At 40.8% G+C, this 20,000-nt stretch overlaps 1 protein-coding gene across 1 annotated transcript in view; it reads right to left on the minus strand.

Annotated features, from left to right (window-relative positions):
• Nucleotides 1-20,000, minus strand: part of LOC137977679 (huntingtin-interacting protein 1-like) — a 62,387-nt gene that overhangs the window by 13,541 nt on the left and 28,846 nt on the right. Inside the window, exons 16-32 of the mRNA XM_068824979.1 lie at nt 19,526-19,576; nt 19,042-19,093; nt 18,750-18,838; nt 16,218-16,265; nt 14,899-14,946; nt 14,751-14,807; nt 13,988-14,035; nt 10,688-10,804; nt 9,786-9,902; nt 9,283-9,399; nt 8,146-8,262; nt 7,384-7,444; nt 7,002-7,091; nt 5,992-6,078; nt 2,799-2,906; nt 2,293-2,367; nt 1,439-1,509 (exon numbers count right to left, since the gene is read on the minus strand). Of these exons, the coding sequence (XP_068681080.1) occupies nt 1,439-1,509; nt 2,293-2,367; nt 2,799-2,906; nt 5,992-6,078; nt 7,002-7,091; nt 7,384-7,444; nt 8,146-8,262; nt 9,283-9,399; nt 9,786-9,902; nt 10,688-10,804; nt 13,988-14,035; nt 14,751-14,807; nt 14,899-14,946; nt 16,218-16,265; nt 18,750-18,838; nt 19,042-19,093; nt 19,526-19,576 (1,353 nt within the window). The remainder of the gene's footprint in view (nt 1-1,438; nt 1,510-2,292; nt 2,368-2,798; nt 2,907-5,991; nt 6,079-7,001; nt 7,092-7,383; nt 7,445-8,145; nt 8,263-9,282; nt 9,400-9,785; nt 9,903-10,687; nt 10,805-13,987; nt 14,036-14,750; nt 14,808-14,898; nt 14,947-16,217; nt 16,266-18,749; nt 18,839-19,041; nt 19,094-19,525; nt 19,577-20,000) is intronic.

The raw sequence follows: 20,000 nt of genomic DNA on the forward strand, positions 1-20,000 counted from the left end.
TCTCTCAAATTTTGTATTATCGAGTTCATTGCGTTTATTGTAGAATTTTTATTTTTTTAGAGCAAATATCGTGTAAGTGTAGCGTTCTTTCCTTCTCGCTTTTTCTCCTGCTTTTTTCTTTAAATTCTCCATTGTTAAGCTGTATTGAAACATTGTGAATGATAACAAACACGTAAACTGCTCAAATAAATAGAACCCAACAAGAAGGACACAGTTTGTTGAAGGTTTGCAAAATGCATAGACGCTACAGTCTTTCCTGTCTTTATCACATGAATCTCTTCTCCACATTTAGAAATTGCAGGATGCTTTTATTGACTCGCCCAATTTACTACACTATAAAGGTGGGCAGACATGAGGGGTCATGTTGCAGCGACATGTTCTGGCGGCAAAAAGGTGTGCAGTGCACACTGAGGCAAAATGCATTAGGGTCGTGTACCGGGGACCATGTAGCAGGGACAAAATCACAACATTTGCACACACATGATAATGTTGCGGGTACATGTCTCAGGGATATGTTGCAGCGACATGTCCCCGCGACGTGTCCCATGAAGTTCAACACGTTGAACTTCATTGGACACGTCGCGGGGACAAAATAACCCCCAAATTGGTGTTGCACGATTGTAAAAGTATCAGTTCACACGAAGGGAACATGTCGTTGCAACATGTACCTGCAACATTTTCATTTGTGTGCACATGTTGTGATTTTGTCGGTGCTACACGTCCCTGCTACATATCGGCTCAGTGTGTACTACACAAGTTTTTTGTCCCACAACATGACCCCTTATGTCTGCCCACCTTAAGAAAACTCCCAAAAACATGTAGGCGACTTTCTAAACCTAATTTGAAATATCAGTTCGGAAATTTTACGCATGGTGCGAATGAAAATTAAACTCTCACTTAATTAATTTTCTACGCGTTTCCAAACCTAGACCCGATTCACATGGTACCGGACGAATTTTCTACGGGTTAAAAATTCGTGCATTTAGGGGTTCCGTTCACACAGAACCACGCTAACGTACAAAAATTTAGACGCCTCGCCGTTCAAAAATTTGAACGCCCAAATCGGGGACGAATGTTTGGCCGGTACGTGGCAACTCAGCTACTATCGTTATAACCTTTCTCTTTCTTTCTATTTTTGAAACGGCGTAATTTCTGATGCCTGTAGGACAGTCACAGACCGAAAAAGGCGTCGAGAGAAGGGGAAGTCAGCGAGAAGGAGAACGAGAAGGGCACAGAAGAAGGAGTGGAGGGAAACCTCTTTCTGTCACACCCTTCTCGAGCTCGCGCCGCTTCAACCTTCCCTTTCCTTTTCAGCCATCGGTAATTCTCTATGGTGCAGCATCGTTTAAGCACTTGAGGAACTGTGAGGCGTTATGGGAAAGACACTACTCCATTTAACACGACCTTAGAAATGCAACAGTGCCTTCTATTTACCGACCTCGGCAACTTTGGTAATATCATTAATACACTTCTTCACGGCATTTACTTTTTCAGCAACGGCAGTTGGATCTACAAGGAAAGGAAATCAAATTGCGCTTCAATTGCCCACTGCAATAATTACAATAAATTTCCGATTTCACTGGAAAAATTTCCTAAGGCCGACCACGACGACACAACTTTACTTACAACTGTCAGTTGAGATTTTCTCAAAGCTCGGCCCCACGCAAATTAAACTCCCGTATCTTACTATTTTGACCTTTGATACAACAAATGCTTGCTCCCAAGAATATAAAGAAGAATTAATATGATACGATGCGAGGATCAACAAACTGCTGAACATAATATTAGGCTCTCCCTGCATCTCTAAACTCAAAAGCATGGTGTGAGGACCCGGAAGAAAAACTTAAACAACACCAGCAACTTTAAGAATGAAGCAAAGGATGACTTCTTGTATGCAAACAAACCTCGACCTTCAAACCCAATGCAATTGCTTAGAAGAAAAAAAACTCGTTCTACCAGCTGTTTTCAGGCTCAGTCGATTGCTAGGAGAAAGGGGAGAGGGGAGGTAGAAATAATATTAACAGCATTACACATAACGTTACCATCCCACTGGGTATCAAAAGTGTTGCCCAAAAGGCTGGTCTGCTTGGTCTCTCACCCAAAAATGGGTTTCATGCACAGATATGTCGGCAAATGCATCAAAACGTCATTTCCACAGCTTTAACTGCGAGTTATGTGATACGTTAAAAAAATTTGACAATGACAATCATATTGTCAGACAGTATCTTAGTCAAAGCCTGCTATAAGGTTCCTTCCTTTTCTTACGTCGTGGGCAAAATTTGACAGACTTACCAGGGTTGGCTTGTTTATAGAGTTCTAACAGGTCTAGTGATTCTTTGCCAGCTGATTCACTGAGTGACTGAAGATCTACAAGTGCAAAGAAAACTCGAATTTGCTAAATCCCATCCCTCTAAAAAATATATACAGTAACAATCAGTTTTTTATCCTTGGCAATTGCTTCCCAAACGTAAATAACACTGGGAAGAACTATTAAGCGACAGGCAAGGGTTAACTGGTAAACACGATGCAAGATAGACGATTACGCAATACCTGCTCCAAAAAAGGACGAAATTTTGTTTAGTTTGTTTTTAACCCAAAAAATTATTCCTTTGAACCTAGACTGTGTATTTTTCTTGGACAATTCGAAACTTGCATAATTTTCTATCCTCGGTATATTTTTCTGTTGCCCAAGGGATTTTATCCTCGTCGATCATTGAACAACTTCTCAGGACTAGTCTCTTTGATAACATAATCCAGAAGAAAGTGCTTTTCGATCATGATATCAATGTATGTCTGACCTGAAGCCTCTTGTGTGGGTGCCATGTGTGAAGTGGCCTTGGCATTCAGAATACATTCACTGAGATGATGTGAGAATGACCCCAGGGAACAAACACAAGGAAATGCATCTAAATGTAAGAAAATAAAACGGAAGTCATACAAACTATGCAATGGGAAATATTCGTCTGCGAACCTCGTTTTCTTGCTCGGCCAGCCACCACCGTTATCGCAACAACTTAAACCTTGTCGTTCCAATTCGATCGGGCAAAAAAAAAAGTCTGCGTTTGGACCAAGTGTTCTACTTGCTAACACTATGCCTTTGGCACCCAAGATTGATGAAGTACGCTCCGTTATCTTGAATTTAAAATCCAAGTTAGGGTTTTTTACTGAGACATGGTTAAAAGACATGGTTAAAAGACACTGGCGACTCTCATCTCTGCATACCAGGATACTCCTTCATCTACTGCAACCGCACCACGGACCATCACGGTGGTGTCGACCTCTATATTGAGAACTCAATGAAATTCAAGAGCGTGGACAATCAGGACATCAAGGCCCTGTGGGCGTGGCTACGACCTAGTCGACTCCCGCGCGGGGTTCCTTGTCTCGTTGAGGGCGTTATATACCATCCATACTTTAACATTTGACTTGATTTGCGTTAACTGTTACTTTCAATTTACAGTGTCCCCAATTAGTGCTTCAGCGCTAGAACGACTATATACTTAAATAAAGTTCCTTTCCTAACGACAGCGACAGAGACGCGGCACTTGTCAGCTATTTGTCTGCGTCCCTCACGTCCATGGAATGAGAGTACCCCATTTGCGGTTTCTTGTTATGCGGGGATTTTAATCGCCTAAATTTTCGCCGCCTGACTACTCAATTCCAGCTGAAACAAGCCTACAAGGGGGGACCAAATTTTGGACTTAGTGATCACAAACCTTCCTCAACTCTACGACGCGAACTCAGTGCAAACCCTTCCCCCTTTCGGTCTGTCCGACTACAAAGTACAAAGTCGTTCTTGTGGGCTCCAAAGCGAGGCCACTGGAAAAGGGTTGTAGTAGGAAAACTGTATCAAGGCGGGACACACGGGCAAGTAGAAAGTTGGAGCTCAGACTACAGAATCCTGCTTGGCCAAGTTGAGTCTGTTTGTAGACACAATTCACATTGGTATGGATCACATCATGCCGGTCGAGCACTACATGATTCACGTCAACGATGCGCCATGGATCACTGCAGAGTTCAAAAACCTTATCAAGCAACGCCAGCAAGCATTTAACAATGGAGACAAGGAGAGCTACTGTCTCTACCGAAACGCCGTCAACCGAGAGCGCAAATCGCTCCGCAGCAATTACTTCGCCGCGAAAGTTGACAATCTCAAGTCCACCAAGGCCTCACAGTGGTGGAATGCTGTCAAACAGGTTGCCGGAATGGTTCCCCGTTCCAATTCGGACAGCCTTCTCGCCAGTTTACACCTGGAAGTCGAACTCATTGAAGTTGAAATCGCCAACAAAATTAACTATAGAGGCAGCTGCAGCTTATGAGGATGACCCCTATGTATTTACTCTATCTGAGCCTGCGGTCCTGGCCGCCCTGAAACAACTACATCCACGTAAAGCAGGTGGACCCGACTGTGTCCCCAAATGGCTCCTGTGAGAGTATGCCGAGGTTCTAGTGAAACCCGTAACAGCAATTTTCAACTCTAGCTATAAAGAGCAAAGACTGCCCTCGCCCTGGAAGCTAGCTGATGTCGTCCCGCTCCCCAAGCAGAAGCCTGTCGAAGATCTTAGTAAACATCTGCGCCCCATCTCCCTGACTCCTCCCATCTCGAAACTCGCAGAAGATTTTGCTGTAGCGACCCATGTCGGCCCCGCTGTGCTCAAGATCATTGACCATGACCAATTCAGCGGTATCCCCAAATCCTCCTCCCTGTTCGCCCTGATCTCGATGTTTCACCACTGGTCACAAGCTAGAGACGGTACAGGTGCAACTGTAAGAGTCGTGTTATTTGATTATCGCAAGGCCTTTGACTTTATCGATCATAAGATCCTTGTCGCTAAGATTAATGGCCTCGACATGCCGCACAGCATCAAAGCCTGGGTGACTGACTTTTTGACAAACCGACACCAACGCGTCAAGTTGTAGGCAGAATGCTTCTCTGAGTGAGGCCCAGGCCCCGCCGGAGTTCCACAGGGAACCCAGCTTGGCCTTTGACTTTTTTTGCTCATGATCAATGATCTCAAGGTTGGCGCTTTCATGTGGAAGTACGTGGACGACGCGACAATCTCCCAAACCATACCTCGCGGCTCCCAGGGTGATGTGCAACATGCTGTTACTGCCGTGGAGGACTAGACTCGGACTCAGCGGATGCAGGTAAATGCCGACAAGTACAAGAAGATGGTTATCGACTTTAAGAAGAACTCTCATAATTTCCCCCCTCTCGTGGTTGGCGGAAACGAGCTTCCTGCCACTGACTGCGCGAAGATACTCGGGGTCACGATATCCAGTGACTTGAAATGGAACAATCACATTGTAGATTGCATTAAGAAAGCAAACAAGCGCTTGTATTTCATTGTTCTCCTGATAAGGGCTCGTGTTCCCTTTCATGACATTGTGAATTTCTATTGTACAACAATCAGACCTGTGCTAGAATTCTGCGCTCCGGTCTTTCATCACGCACTCCCGGCTTATCTTATTGAGGATGTAAAAAGAATTCAGAAAAGAGTGCTTTGCATAATTTCACCTGACATGTCATACCGGGAATGCTTTGACAGCCTAGGCCTGCCAACGCTATATGATAGGCTGAATGAACTATGCAGACAATTGTTTGATTCTATCGCTATCAATCCCGGGCATAAGTTATACCATCTGCTGCCCCCAAGAAAACAATCCAGCGATAATTTAAGGCGTCAAAAGACTTATAACTTGCCACGTTCCCATACGGAACGTTTTAAACGCTCTTTCGTTTATGCCATGTCCCAGGGTTGCGCATAAATGTTCCTGAAGTTTTAAAGTAGTCGACTTTATTGTAAGATATTTGTATACATTTTAGCATTACTATATGAGGTATTTATATGCATATATTGTAATTAGCTTTATATTTTAACCTATGTTACTTGTACAAATACACAATTCAGTTTTACGACTGCAAAGTATTTACACAATAAACGATCTATTTATCTACCTATCTCTATCTATCTATCTTGGTTCGTCTACCTTTGTAATCTTGCCGATATGAAGAAAACTTTGAATCAAGCTCATCTACAACTTGTGGTAGATCATCAATTCTGCTCAGCAAGTAATCTGAAGACAACAAATACAAGAAATTGTAACTGCCAGATTTCTTTCAAAAGCAAGTAGCATTATTTGAGAACTTGGATGTAAACTGTTCTGTTTACACCTTCCTGACTTACATAATGCACGAGGATTACAGAAAGATTCGCGTCTTACTTTTGATTTAGTCCCTGCATAAATTCAAGACTGAAGGCTGTACTTTGGATCAAAAGTGTTCTGTAATTTTACTAAAGTAGGAAGAGACTTCTCTGAGTTGTTTCCTGAACTTCAAAAAGGAAAATCCTAGGCGTTGATTACAAAAACATAATAATAAAAAATAAAAATACGACTGACTTCAAAGAAGAGTCTTCAAAGGATTTGTGCAATCATCACATGATAGAGATGGAAGACTCTCCATTATGCAACCACTGAGTTAGCGTGCCGTTAGCGAATTTAAACGAGGAATTTCAAGTATCATTCTTAGGCCGGAGAACGAATAAGAACAGTGAAAAGTCTCGTTTTAATATGAAACGCGTCTTATTAAAGACACGGACGCCTATTTTGAACTATTCAAGCGAAAAGTTCGGGTTTTTTATAACACACGTCATAGTTTTCCCCGTACGAATGGTTCTATTTTCGTAAAGATAACATCACAGCAGACACCAAATTCTGCAATGGCGCCATCAATTTTGATAACATAACCTCGGCAAGTTATCAAACTGGTTTGGTGACTTGCCGACAACTCTTCAGCAATCACATTTTCAATACACGCAGCATTTCACTTCGAGTGCCAACGGTTCCAACAAAGATTTTGGCTGGATATGCTGCAGTGGCTCATCTTGTGGAGGTGAAACAGCCAATGAAAGATAGTCTTTGACAAGAGCTTCGACCTGACTCTACTAAAGAGGTTAAATGTTCAATCTGAATTTGTTTTCAGTTTGTCTCATCCATACCTGCAGTGCAAGTTGTTGAGCTGTGTTTTGGATTCGCAAACTGCTCCAAGGCATCCTGAATCGTTTTCTGGGCTCCTTGTATGGCTATACCTGATATAAAAAATAAATAAAAACAATATATCTGGCAATAAATAGGAAACACTCGACAGTTGCTCGCCAGTTCACCCTTTTCCAAAAACAGGCAGCTTTAAATAAAGCTCCTTAGTAAAAGAGAAAAACGAAAATTGGGATTTATCAACCGAGTTGATAAGCCAAAGGGTAAATCAAGCTCATTACGAAAGATGTGCGAGTTGAGGTTTTGAGCGTTGGCGACTACTCCATGGAAATGGGGTATAGATACACTTCTTAAACATTTTTTGCCACATGTTAATCTACAACTCACCAAGTAAATCTTGTTTATCTCTAACGAGCTCATCAAGTCTCTCTTTTTCCAGCGCGGTTATCTAAAACATTAAAGGATTAAGGCACATCAGCGGAAACATTGCGAGGGTATGCTTAAAGTCTGATTCAGCACTCTGTCTGCAAACGTTACCAGTTGTTTCCATGCATGGGTCAAAATGATCTTAGAGTCATCTTCTGAATACAAGACCTTGTCTCCTGGGATTTCCTTTTCCTTTTCAGCCTTTTTTTTTCTTCTCAAGTTAACGTAAGTAGCTGATACACCGTGAAAGTTGAAGTTGAAAAAACAGATAGTTTAAGATACGGAAACAAGAGCCCACCGACACAACAAGACTGGCATATCTAAGATAGTTTCTCCTTCCGTTCAAAAGGTCACACCGCACAATTTGTAAAATGGTTTTACAGTGACAGTTTCTTAAGGGCTACCGGCAAATCACTAGGATGAGTAAACGTGATACCAACGTTTTGCATTTTTTACCGCACCAGTTGTTGCTGTTTGGTACTCTTTTGTGGTTGTCAAAGAATCAGACATTCTTCTTCACACGTTCACGTTCTTCAAAGTTCAGTTTTTTTGTTCAGTTGTAATCAAGAGAATGAGCAGAGAGTGGAGGAGTTAACTAATCGTTTCTGAGAATCTTTGTCACTTTTGGAAGATTCAGTTTATACGGGGGCGAATATTTTCAACAGGGCTTTGAAAAACATATGATCTCTCAGAGGCAATTACACGTACGACGAACGTTTATACCCTTTCTTGGTGTTCCTTTCTTTCTTTTTCGATGGTGTCTTCTGCCTTTCGTTTTGCTGTCTCTTCATCTGTTCTACTTTTCTCGATATCTGTCAAATTATTGTTGAGCGCTGCAATCTATAAGGGGAATAAATTAAGGGGAACACACTCGACATACAAGTTAAGACGAAGTATCTCCCCTCCACCCCCTATAGACATCCCAAAATGGCGAACGAACGGGTTTTAAATATCAATACGTAAGATTAAAGGCACAGTTTTCATGGCAGGAAAATCACAGACAATCATGATTTCGCTGTTTTCTGACCCCAAGAATTTCCAAACTACGGAAAACTGCAAATCGCAGACATCCCAAATTGTGTGCGATGGTTGCAAAGCAATCGGGGAAATCAGGGGTGTTTGGATTTTCCCGATACATCCCAAATTTATGCAATAATCGGCGATCACGTACTGCAAAAACTCAAATTTGTCCTGTCGACGATGTCTGCACGAGGTTTAGTTAATAAAACATCACAGATTTGCAACTTTGATTTAAAAAAAAAACCTTACATACTTGTGTACGTGTATTTTACAATGACTGTCGACGTAATTACGCGATTGCAATTGCTACGCTTAGTAACTGGTCTAAAAATCCCACGCCAGTTTATCAACCAATGAACAGGAAAACCAAAATTAATCACCATTTGCACGCGCGATGTTTCCCGCCCTTTGAGCAAGTTACACGGAATTGCATGATTGGTTCATTGTGCCGTTTGCACCTGCTGTGATTGGTCGAAGTAATTACTATGGTAATTGTTTTACGACACTCAATTGAAAGCCGCTTCAAGCCATTTGCTTGGCAATGGGTGAAGGACCAACTACGAAAGAAATGAGAGTCTCTGGCAGATTAGTGCTTCTGCAACAGTAATAGTCTAACAATTGATGAGTTGCAACACCTCCTGGTAAACGAGGTCGTTTATCTACATTCCAATGAAAATTAAGCTGATAGTTATATTTATACAAAGTGAGTGGTGCGGAAAAGATGAGGAAGAGTAACTTATACATGCAATAAGACAAGCAATAAAATCTTTCGAGTTTAGCTAAAAGGACTGCGGATTTTCTGCAACTGGCAAAGGCACCAACAAACACACAGTGACTGACCTTTTCCTCGAAATCTTTTCTCATCACTTCTAATCGTTCTTGTGCAGTTTTTTGTGCTTCTTCTGTTTCTAACTTTTCTTTCTTAAATGTTTCTAACTCCATCATCAACGATGAAATCTTAAAGAAAAGAAAAAAAAGAAGATTGCCAGTTTCATCGAAGCAGCGAAGTATAGAGTCAGGCAAGAAATTATCCAACATTGCTGAGCGATTTCGCTTCATGTTTGCGGAACTCACCGGAAGGGAAGCTAGGATAATAATAACAATAAACCGTCAATCGCTGCCGAGAATTACCAACGCATACGCAAGGCCAGTTGAGGAGAGAAATGCAATGAGTTGTGAAACGCTTCACAAACAACGAAGGATGTTGGCTGATGTTGGTTCAAACGTCTGATCTACCTTATGTACTATTTTCAAGCAATATTTGCCAAGACAAAGCACAAATGAATGAAGTCGTGTTAACAAGTTACGTTCATTTGCACATGTAAGATTTTTAAGATGGCAACCTTTTCCTGGTTTTCTCTTCGTTCTTTTTCAATGGTTTCTTCCGCTGTCTTTTTGGCCACCTCTTCATCTGTCTTTCCTTTTTGTACATTAGAGAGATCAACATGAAGTGCTGCAATCTTAAATTTGGACAAGTATAAATTGAGTACCAAAAAATACTTCCACATGTCCCCAGTTTCACGGATGTAGTGTACTTTCTCCCAAATTTGCCGCCAGCCAAATGTGGCAAAGGTAAAAAGCGGTAAAGGGGTTCTGGGATGTCATCTGGCATGACCTCAAGTAGAGTTCAATTATAGGGAAAGGTTACGTTTTTGCAAACGTTGGCCGTATAGCACTTATATATCAACAGTCTTAACTATTAGAGTGACCATGTGAGCGTTAGCCCTACTAATGGAAATGGGCCCACACAAGGACAGAAAAAAACTCTGATTATGTAACTCAACAAAGTCATGCCGCATCTTACTCTTTCTGACTTTAAATTGCTATTTTGTTTGCATTGATTTCAATAAACCCTGTCTCGTTCTTACGTTTTCAATGTTGCAGAATATTCCACTTCAGCAAGGCAAAAAATCGCAAGGTTGAAGACAAATTTCAAAAACTCTGAATGACTACATGGTTTTTTTTTTTCATTGACTATTCCTAAAAAAATCCAGTCTGATTGGCCGAAACCTGCACTCAACGGAGAGATTAGTCATTGTGCGGCAAACGAAGTCAACTGATGCACACACTACAATTTTACTTGTGGCCAGTTGACTTCTAATACTAAGTGTTACGAATCATAAACAGAGTCGATAATGGACTGCAAAATGGTCGTTGAAGATCAATTACCAAGCAATAACAAAACATTGAGGATCAATGCAGGGTATCTATATATCGTCAGTAAAATCGGAAAAGTCTACCATACCTTTTCGTCGTTGGCTTTTCTTATTGATTCTACTTGTTCTTCAGCTGTTTTCCTAGCTTCTTCTAATTCAGTTTTTTCCCTTCTTAAAAGCTCTAGCTCTTTCGTAAGAGCATCGATCTAGAACAAGGGGAAAAAAAACATCAGAATCGATCAAGATGGACTAAGATGACTTAAATAGAAAATCCTCGCGATTACATCAATTTCAGCAATTGTCAAGAAAGATGCGTGAAAATATTCAGACTATCAGCGGAAAAAAGTCTCGCTTACTGGCTACACCAGAAGAACTAGTTTGTACTTAGAATTACGAAATTAAAGCCGACAGTTATTAGCATTTATCAGGAGAAAACGCTATATAAAGCGCCGAAGGTTTCCCTATAATAAGATGGACTGTGGTCAGGAAAAAGTTGAGAACAGGAAACAAGCCGCTCTTTTCTCACTTGCATGAATATCACTAACAACTCTCACAGAGTCTACTTGTTTTTCAAACCTTTTTAACAACAGCCGGTTTAGATTGCAGCGGTTGTAGCTTTCCAGCAGAGCACTAATCCAACTGTTTCCGGTTGAATAGGACAGACTTCGCCGCCTTGTATACAATAGGGACCATAAGATCTTGTGGGCGACGTTGACGAAAACGCCACAAAACAATAATATGGTTGGTTAAAAGTGGAAAAATAATTGTGCTGAACGTGCAACAAGCATTTTGGCTCACATTATTGCGGTACTCTGCATAACAACGGTGTGAAATCACACATTGGCATGTACTAAAACCAGGAACACCTGGACACTCTGAAATACACTGGAAGTAACCCAAAACCCTCAATTTTGCTAACCCTAGGCCTAGCTAGGCCTTAAGTTGGTTTTTAGGCCTAGGGTTAGCCCAATTGAGGGTTTTGGGTTACTTCCAGGGTGTTTCGGAGTGTTACGGTGTTCCTGGTTTTAGTACATGCCAGGACAACGCGAGCATGCAAATGCCAATCTTTTGTTAAGTAACCTTACTGCGATAAGATAGGATACTTTGTCCACCAAGTACGACGTGGACGAGATATAGTAATCGCGAATGACTTACCAAATGTGCAAAGTTTTTTTTTTTTTTTTTTTTTTTTGAGGTGACGTTTTCGCCGATGTCGCCGTAGTAGATCATAAAGTCCAGAGTGATCGTGGTGTGCAGGTGGAGCCAAGCCAGTTTTGAAAGCGCGCGAAAACGACAGTGGGTTGCTAACCAGTTCAAGCAAGTTCGGAGTTGGTTGATAAAGTTAGTCAATCAAATCAACCTAGGTCGAGTACCACCTGACGAACAAACCATTCACACACTCATGAGCATAATTAGTCTCGGAGGAAAGCCACTATGATCCCAATTAAGGACGTTCGCGCTAATTGTTTGTGCGCAACGTTACTGCGCCAGGTAACGCGAATGTCATATGTCACGCATTACTTCGAGCATTAGTGAAGTTAAGGTTTTAAAAGTTTTGCAAAAACCGTGGACGATAAGTCTTGCACAGCGTTGGATCACAGAAGATCGTGATCAGTCAAAATTCATTAAAAAATATTTATGAAAGTCTAGTAGACCACTGCACGATTGATGTGCACGTTGTTCTATCAGTCGTGCACTAGTCTACTTGACTTTCATAAATATTTTTCAAGCATTAGTTAAAATAACGTGGCGACAAAAACGCCAGGGAAACAATTTCAGGCCGGCAAAAGAATGGCACATTTATTTCCGAATCCTCACGAAACGTTTAAGAGACGTGAGCGCGAGGATGGAAAAGCACTGGGAAAGGTAGCGGATCGAGTAGTGGCTGAAAGTTTGGAAAACTCGAGGACGAACCGTTGCGTAAATTTAATGGGCATGTTTTTATTAAAAATGTTTTTATTACCCTACGGACTTAAGTTCAAAATGAATGCGTGTTTTTGAAGTTCGTTCCTTTACTTTCGTGAAAATAGAGCAGTATTTTCGTCCTCGTCCGCTTGAATAATGCGGACCTGCGTGGAAAAAACAAGCAATTATATTTCACAAAAGCAACGCTCCAGAACATGAGCATGACGGCAATGGAGAGATATTATGCAAACACTAACCATATGAAGATGACGCCTGCTTAAAACTTCGTTGCTATGCTCGGGAAAGGTCTTTTTTTTTTGGTAAAAACCTTTCATCCCTTCAAAGATCGTTCCTCTCTTGGGTTCCAGTTCTCCCCGACAGGTCACGCAAAAACGTGACAAACGAAATTTTCAAGGAGCTTTGCAAAATCACATCCATTTTACTCGTTTAGATCATCGGTGACCCCTACTTTTTTAATCAGTAATCACTTACTTTACTTACTATCTACAAAATATGATGAAATGAAAAAAACTCCCACCATAAGAAGCTATCTTTTTTTAACATTTTCTTTCCTCGTGCCATCGAATACCGGTAGTGGTTGCAACGAATAGAGCTTAAAAAAACACTCGTCGAGGATGAACTCTACTGTTTACGACATCCCTAGCGGCGTGCAATTATCTAAAAATCCCACTCCTAAAAACCTATGCACGGAAACCTACACTATAATAGTTTATTTTTATGATTTTCGATGGATGAGCAGATTAGGCTACATCTCGCTATTATGACCGATTTCTCGAAATTGAGGCATTTTTCCACTGCCATTTTCTCCGAAACAAAGTCGGTGACCCCCAATTTTTTTTTTTTTTTTTCCATTTTTGGAGTAAATACTTTATGACCTAACTCTAGGCGAGAAATGAAGAAAATCTCACCGTAGGAAGATTTTGGCGCGATCGTCCTTAAGTTTGTTTCTTTCTTGTTTTGTATGTTTTTTTCACGCCTTTTTGCGAATGCTCAAATAGTCTACCTGAATTGCTATGGCGATTCTTACTTCGGATTACAATACATATATCCCTTGTCCACGATCTCAAGTACGCTGCTTCTTAAAGTGACAGAGCCGGCCATAACTAGCATCACTAAGACAGGTCTAGGGCACACAGTCTTCATTATTCTGAATGTGAAATTGATCGAAATGCAAGATAGTTGGTTATCCGATGCTGCAACTATTCTTGCGTTTTTTTAAAGAATATCCTCAAGGAGAGCCACTGCAAAATAAATTTAGCAGCAACGAGCTGCAAACTTGGGCACTATGAATCGGCTAAGAACTAAAAAGGCCATAAGATGACATAAAATTGACTGTTCCAGTTTCATAATGGATTACTATTCGGCGCTCTAGTCCCAAGTAGGTGGTGGTATTTCTAGTTTCTGTTGAAACACCTGTTCACATATGAAAAATTACACGTATTCTCCAACGGAAAAAAACGTACTTCTTTAATATGCCCTTTTGTCAGTCTCTCAACTTCGTCTTCAGCTTTCTGGAAAAAACAGAATCAGAGAAATATTTAATTAAAATGCATTGCACACCAGTTCACTGGGGCCATTTATTCTTCTTAATGCCCTGAGATTTAACACTGTTTAATGCAGAACTCGCCATTGAGGGCCGCTTAGGGGTGAACAGCTTAAAGTGCTACTATGTTCAAAAAATCACTTCCTTTTTTTCATCAGATTTTGAAAGTGTGATTGCTTAAAACTTAAACTGGAAAAAAATTGAGCTTTGATTTTTATCCAAAGGTTGTTTACTTTGAGTGTAATTTTCTGACTAAACGGTCCGCGATCACTCCCGTTCCAAACTGACGGACTGGACATGTGAGAGTTGGATCTAGGGAAAAGTCATTTACTCACTAGCTTAAAATTTCAGGGTGTAAACGCAGCTTATTCATATGCAAAACAAGATTCTAAAAGTCTGAAAGCCCGAAACTCCCACGCTGCATATTAATTCAGATGCGTACACACGCATTGCCCTCTTAAAGCATTGAGTCTTTGACGTCATTTTCTGCTCTATCCAGCTCTTTCAATATTTTAAAGTTAATAGGAAAGTTCCGGTTAAAATAAACAGGTAAAAATTATTTTTTTGGTCATAGTAGCACTTTAACAACATCTACAGTAAGTAGGTCCATGCCAAAACTATGTCCCCTTTAACACTGTTTGGTGATCATCAAGCTTTGCAAAAACTAAGTAGTCAACGTGTACCTTTCCATCTTGTTCAGCTACTTCAGCTTTTTGAAGCACATGCAGAAGTTCTGCTGACTGAGAGCAATAAATACGTGATTTAAACTTCAATGCAAAAAGAATATGAACCTACTACATACATCTGCAAGCAATCTAACTGGCGGCTTACCCTATCATCAACTTCCTGTTGCAGCTTCTCATTCGCTTGACTTAATTCCTTTAAAAAAAAAAAAAAAACTCTTCAGTAGTCTCCATCGCAAGAAATAACTGAGATAAAATGATAAGGAAGGGCTATGCTCTTGTTCTCATAAAGGCCAGTTATACTAAAGAGCGTCACAAGCCAGACGCCTCGTCTCCAAAAACCACAGGATAAAGAGACAGCTAGCAAGGAAAACATTTAAGGTTTGTCTGAACAAGTAGGCCATTTTAAAAAGATGGTCAGGCTCTCATTACGCATATGCCACGCCCTTCCCAGGCTTCTGCTTATACGCGAGGAAGCACGTGTTTGTGCCTCAGTTTCTTTTATGTTTATATCACATACAGATGTCTTGAGAGTTTTCAAATACAGAAATATTGAACACGAAAGCAGAACCTTGTACAGTAGAATCTGTATGTAACGGCCCTGTATTAAGCGGCCACCCTCTGTTAAGCAGCCAGTTTTCAAAGTCCCGATTTTTTGCTCATACAAACGCTGTGTCTGTTACCTTTATTAAGCGGCCACCTCTATTAAGCAGCTGCGGACACCCTGTAGCAGTCCTATGTTTGTCTATCTTTGTTATATTTACCTTTCTTAAGCGGGCACCTTTGAACAGAAACTAATTCACATGTCATTTTGTGCAGTATTTTATTGTGTTTAAAATGCGATCTATCCTCACTATGAAGAAATAACATGTACGAAGCTATTGTAAGCTGTTAACCGGCCACTTAGTATTCTTAACGCTTTCCAGATGTCCGAAATGTTCTGAAGTACAGTAAAAAATCACGAACGCAAAAAAATGTTCGTTCACTCATCAGGTACAAATTCCTCTTTAATTAGCTTGTTTTTCAGCCATGTGATGGAGAATGAATCGCCTTCAAACGTATACTCGCAAGGGATTTCTAGGCCACAACCTCCGCCTTGTGTTAACTCACTTGTCTTTTACTGTAGCTTTTCCATCGTTTGTTGCCTGCTTTAATACAAATATTTATATTACACCGTCAAGTTACAAGGTGGCAACTCTGTTAAAAGTATGAATCGCTTGAAAGAGCGTTGATTGTCCTATTATTTTCTTGCATGAAGTGTTTTTGTATGATACGCATTAAAAATTGACATTAGACCACGCCTAGTCGATATTTTTAGTGATCCTGTATTAAACAGCAAGTTCCTCAAGTTTCGAGGGTGGCCGTTATATACAGGTTCCACTGTATTCAAAGGTTGTGCAAATCAGTGTTAGCGTCATGTCACCATCTGACCCATGCAGCCGGCGCATCAAAGAAAGCTTGACCTACCTCTTTTTCTCTTTCGTAGCCACCCAGTTTTTGCTTCACTTCAGCATTCTAAAGGAAGAAAAAACATAGAGTTCTCATCCAATCCTATTTGGTATCCCGGGCTGTACTGCCTATCTCAGCGGTCAAGAGCAACCGAAGCAGCAAAATTGACGGGCATGAATTCTACTTCTATCGAGAGCACGAAGGTTTCTTGTTTGGAGCGTGCCTAGGCTTCGAGCAATAAAATGCATGGCTAAAAGATAGAACCACACCTAGTTAACTGGCCTATAGCTCAGTGGTAGAGAATTAAGCAGCGGCCATAGGTCATACTGGGAATTTTCCGCTTAGAAGAAAGGAAAGGAAAGAAAGGAAAGGAACTTTATTTAAGTGTGTAACCTTCGAGTGCTGGAGGACTAATTGGGGACACTGTAAATTGAAATCAACAAATCAACGCAAATCAAATGAAATTTTGGTTTCTGAGAAGAGGGGAAAACCGGATTACCGGGAGAAAAACCTCTCGGTGCACCTAGAGTAGTGAACCAACAAACTCAACCCAAACATGAGGCTGAGTCTGGAAATCGAATCCGGACTACACTGGTGGGAGGCGAGTGCTCTCACCACTGCGCCAGCACTGCACCCCTGTACTGCTTGATGGCTCTCATCTGAACCAAGCCTTCCCAAGGGTAGCAATGGGTATGCCAGTCACTTCCATGTCAATTGCTTTTTCCCACGATTGATCAAGATTTCGGATTTGAAAGATCAATGCAAATAGCCCTCCGGGAATTTTTAAACTAAAGTATGAATAAGGAGGAAGGACTTCAGGGGTTAGAAATGCAAGCGATTACGTGCATGCCTTTTTTGACAAGTGTCACGAAGTGTCCCCTAGCTCTTCTCCCCTACAAGGAATTCAGATAAGCAACGTCACAAAGAGTCAAACTCTGCTCTGATATGATTAGACTAACAGCTGCATTTACACTAACCAAGAAGACAAACTTAAAAGGGGGCGCTTCACGCACTGCTTTTTGCATTAAAGCACGACTGATTAATTATTCAAGATGGTGATCAACAAACAGCAACACAGAGACGGAAGACCGAAAAGATATTTCTAGCGCGAAAAAAAGGTACTAAGGATAAAAAAAACGATAGATAACATTTTGTAACACATTACGGACACAATGCCATAAGGGGCTTTTAAATTGAACAAATTATCACAGAGCTCTGGGTTGCGTCCAATGTTGATTGATAAATCATTTGCATGTGTCTAAGGCACCACGCCTTTCATAATGCGTCTTCGTGTTTAACTTACTGTTGAAAACAGGTGGCATCTAAATAAGCGCATTTAAGAACACAGGTGAAAACTGGCCATTTTGATTTCTGAGTAGTCTATTTTTCGTGAAAAGACACGAGTTATAATCAGTTAACTCTGGAATTAAAAACTCAAAAATCAAAAGAAGGGAACATTGCTCAGAAAATGCATACATGTAACATGTCATTTTAGAGACTCTCAATTTTATAAATGTCCTTAGGAAGCAAGACCCTGAACCTCTTCAAATTAGGGAATTTAAGCAAAAACGACGTCTACGGCTACGGCTATGGCAACGCCAGAAAGCAAGAATATTGTAATTGGTTCAGAAAACAAAGGACCAAAACAAACAACTAATCAACGATGGACCCTAACATTACAAACAATAGAACTGCGTCCTAAAAGGATCCAATAAACTTTGTAAAGAGCTGTCTAACCCTCTGGCTCGGATTGGTTGATATTTTTTACAAACACGCAAATCAATATGATTGGTTCGTTTGATTTGTAATATACCAAGGGGAACCAAGGGGACACGTGATTGCATTGGTCCCTTTTGTAATTATCAGTTTGACGCATTTGACACCTGGCGTCTGCATGCAAGTGAGATTCAATACAAAGATAACAAGACGTTTTTCTCTTTTCGCAGCCTCGCGACTGATCTTCGCGAGTTCGCGACTCTCTCACTGCTCAAGAAAAACCTCTGGGACCAGGGTATCAAAACCTACAATTTGGTGAATTCACGTTGTTGTTTTACGTAGTACGCCAAAGAAATGCATGGAAACTCGTGGTGCACGTGCAGAACGGATATTTTTCGAGATAGGGTTAGAACCTGACCATGTTGCGTCTGCATGAAAGTGAGATTCAAGTCCAAGGTTACTTGAGGTTTTTCTCTTCTCGCGGCTTCGCGACGACCTCTGGGGTCAGGGTAAGGTTTTGAAGACAACGTGATCATCTAACAATGATCAGTTCACTTTCCGTTAACTTATCACTAAAAACCGTTCGTACCCTTCCAGTTACAAGAGAGTGCGCCCGTACTGTACAAGGTGCACAGGACGATAGCGCTAAGTTTCATTTTGGAATGACGTTTTGGTTGCCGTAACCGTCGTCTTTGATTAAACTCCCCATTATCAACCTTCCACAGGTTGTCTACTTTCCAAATTAATGAGAACCCTGCAAACGATATACAATCTGAGAACTATTTCTTCTCTTAACATGGCTTGTGACGCTTTATATATTAGCATTACACTTACAGTTCTTAAAAGCTGGATGTGTTCCTCTCTGAGTTTTCCATACATTCCTTTTAGTTTATTGAATTTCTCATCTGATGAACCTTTCTGGTCTGCAACGAACAAAACATCAACAGTCAACTGTGCCACTATATACCAACGATTCACTTGTTTTGTTGAAACCCTAAATCACCAACAGTAATTTTCCAAACTGGATGCAGCAGGAGAATCAAAAGGTATCATATTATATCATTCCTAGCTTAAAGACATTTGCTATGATTTCATTTGTTAGAAAGACTGAAACCATGAAAGGAACCTTTCTTGTCTTCATCTTTGCCCTCAAGGTCCTTTCTAAGCAAGACGTTTTCCTGAAAAATCAAAGGAAAAATATTAGCAACCTTTCAGCTAGCAAAATATAGATCGAGCCAAGCCTAAAAGCGAAGCTATAGGGTTATTCAGTCTTACGAGTTAACCAGCCTTGAGCCTGCGATCCAGTCGAAACCCTGGTCAGCGGTCAACTTAAAAAAAAAAAAAAAAAAAAAAACAGCTGACCTCGATGAGCTTAAAACGTGAGCCCGGGATATGGTCACGTGAAATTGGTCACCGGATACCTTATTTTGACAGGTGTCAATTGGCCATAACATGCATTACTTTAAAGAAATGAGAGCTTTGAACCGAAAGGAGGGGAATGTGAAGGTACTATTTGAACATGTACTGTTAACATAATATGGAAAACAATATTTTTAGAAAAAATGAATTCCAAAACTTGGACAAAACGGAGCATTGGTAGAGTAGAGTACCTCACATGTCTTCTCTGCAACAGTCTTATACTCATTCAGTTCTTCTGTAAGCTAGAGAGACAAAAGATGCATAATATACAATAAACAAAGTAGGGTTGTACAAGTGAATAGTAAATTGTTTTAAGAGTCTCTTCCGTGCATACGGCGAGACCTACTGAAATTTAAATTGACCAATCAGATTCAGTGAGCGGGAAAAACTGTGCTATCCGACAGCACGTCAATAGGTTCGCAGTTAAAGAACCAGAAAACCATTTAAAAGATTTTGTGGCAACTTATTTGTCAACAAACTTTGACGTCAAAACTGGGTTGCCGGCGAGCAGCGATTCGAACGACAGCTGTTGGGCTTTGGCTGTTATTTGTGCTTTCCACGTTTCTAACTATTTTCAGACGAATTCATTCTGGTATTTTCGAGTCAAGCGTAAGACGACGCCAAAATTGTATTGATAATGTATTTATTTGAGTGAACTTCGCGAAA

This window comes from Montipora foliosa, chromosome 11 (assembly GCF_036669935.1).
Source record: "Montipora foliosa isolate CH-2021 chromosome 11, ASM3666993v2, whole genome shotgun sequence".
In the NCBI taxonomy this organism is placed as follows: domain Eukaryota; kingdom Metazoa; phylum Cnidaria; class Anthozoa; order Scleractinia; family Acroporidae; genus Montipora; species Montipora foliosa.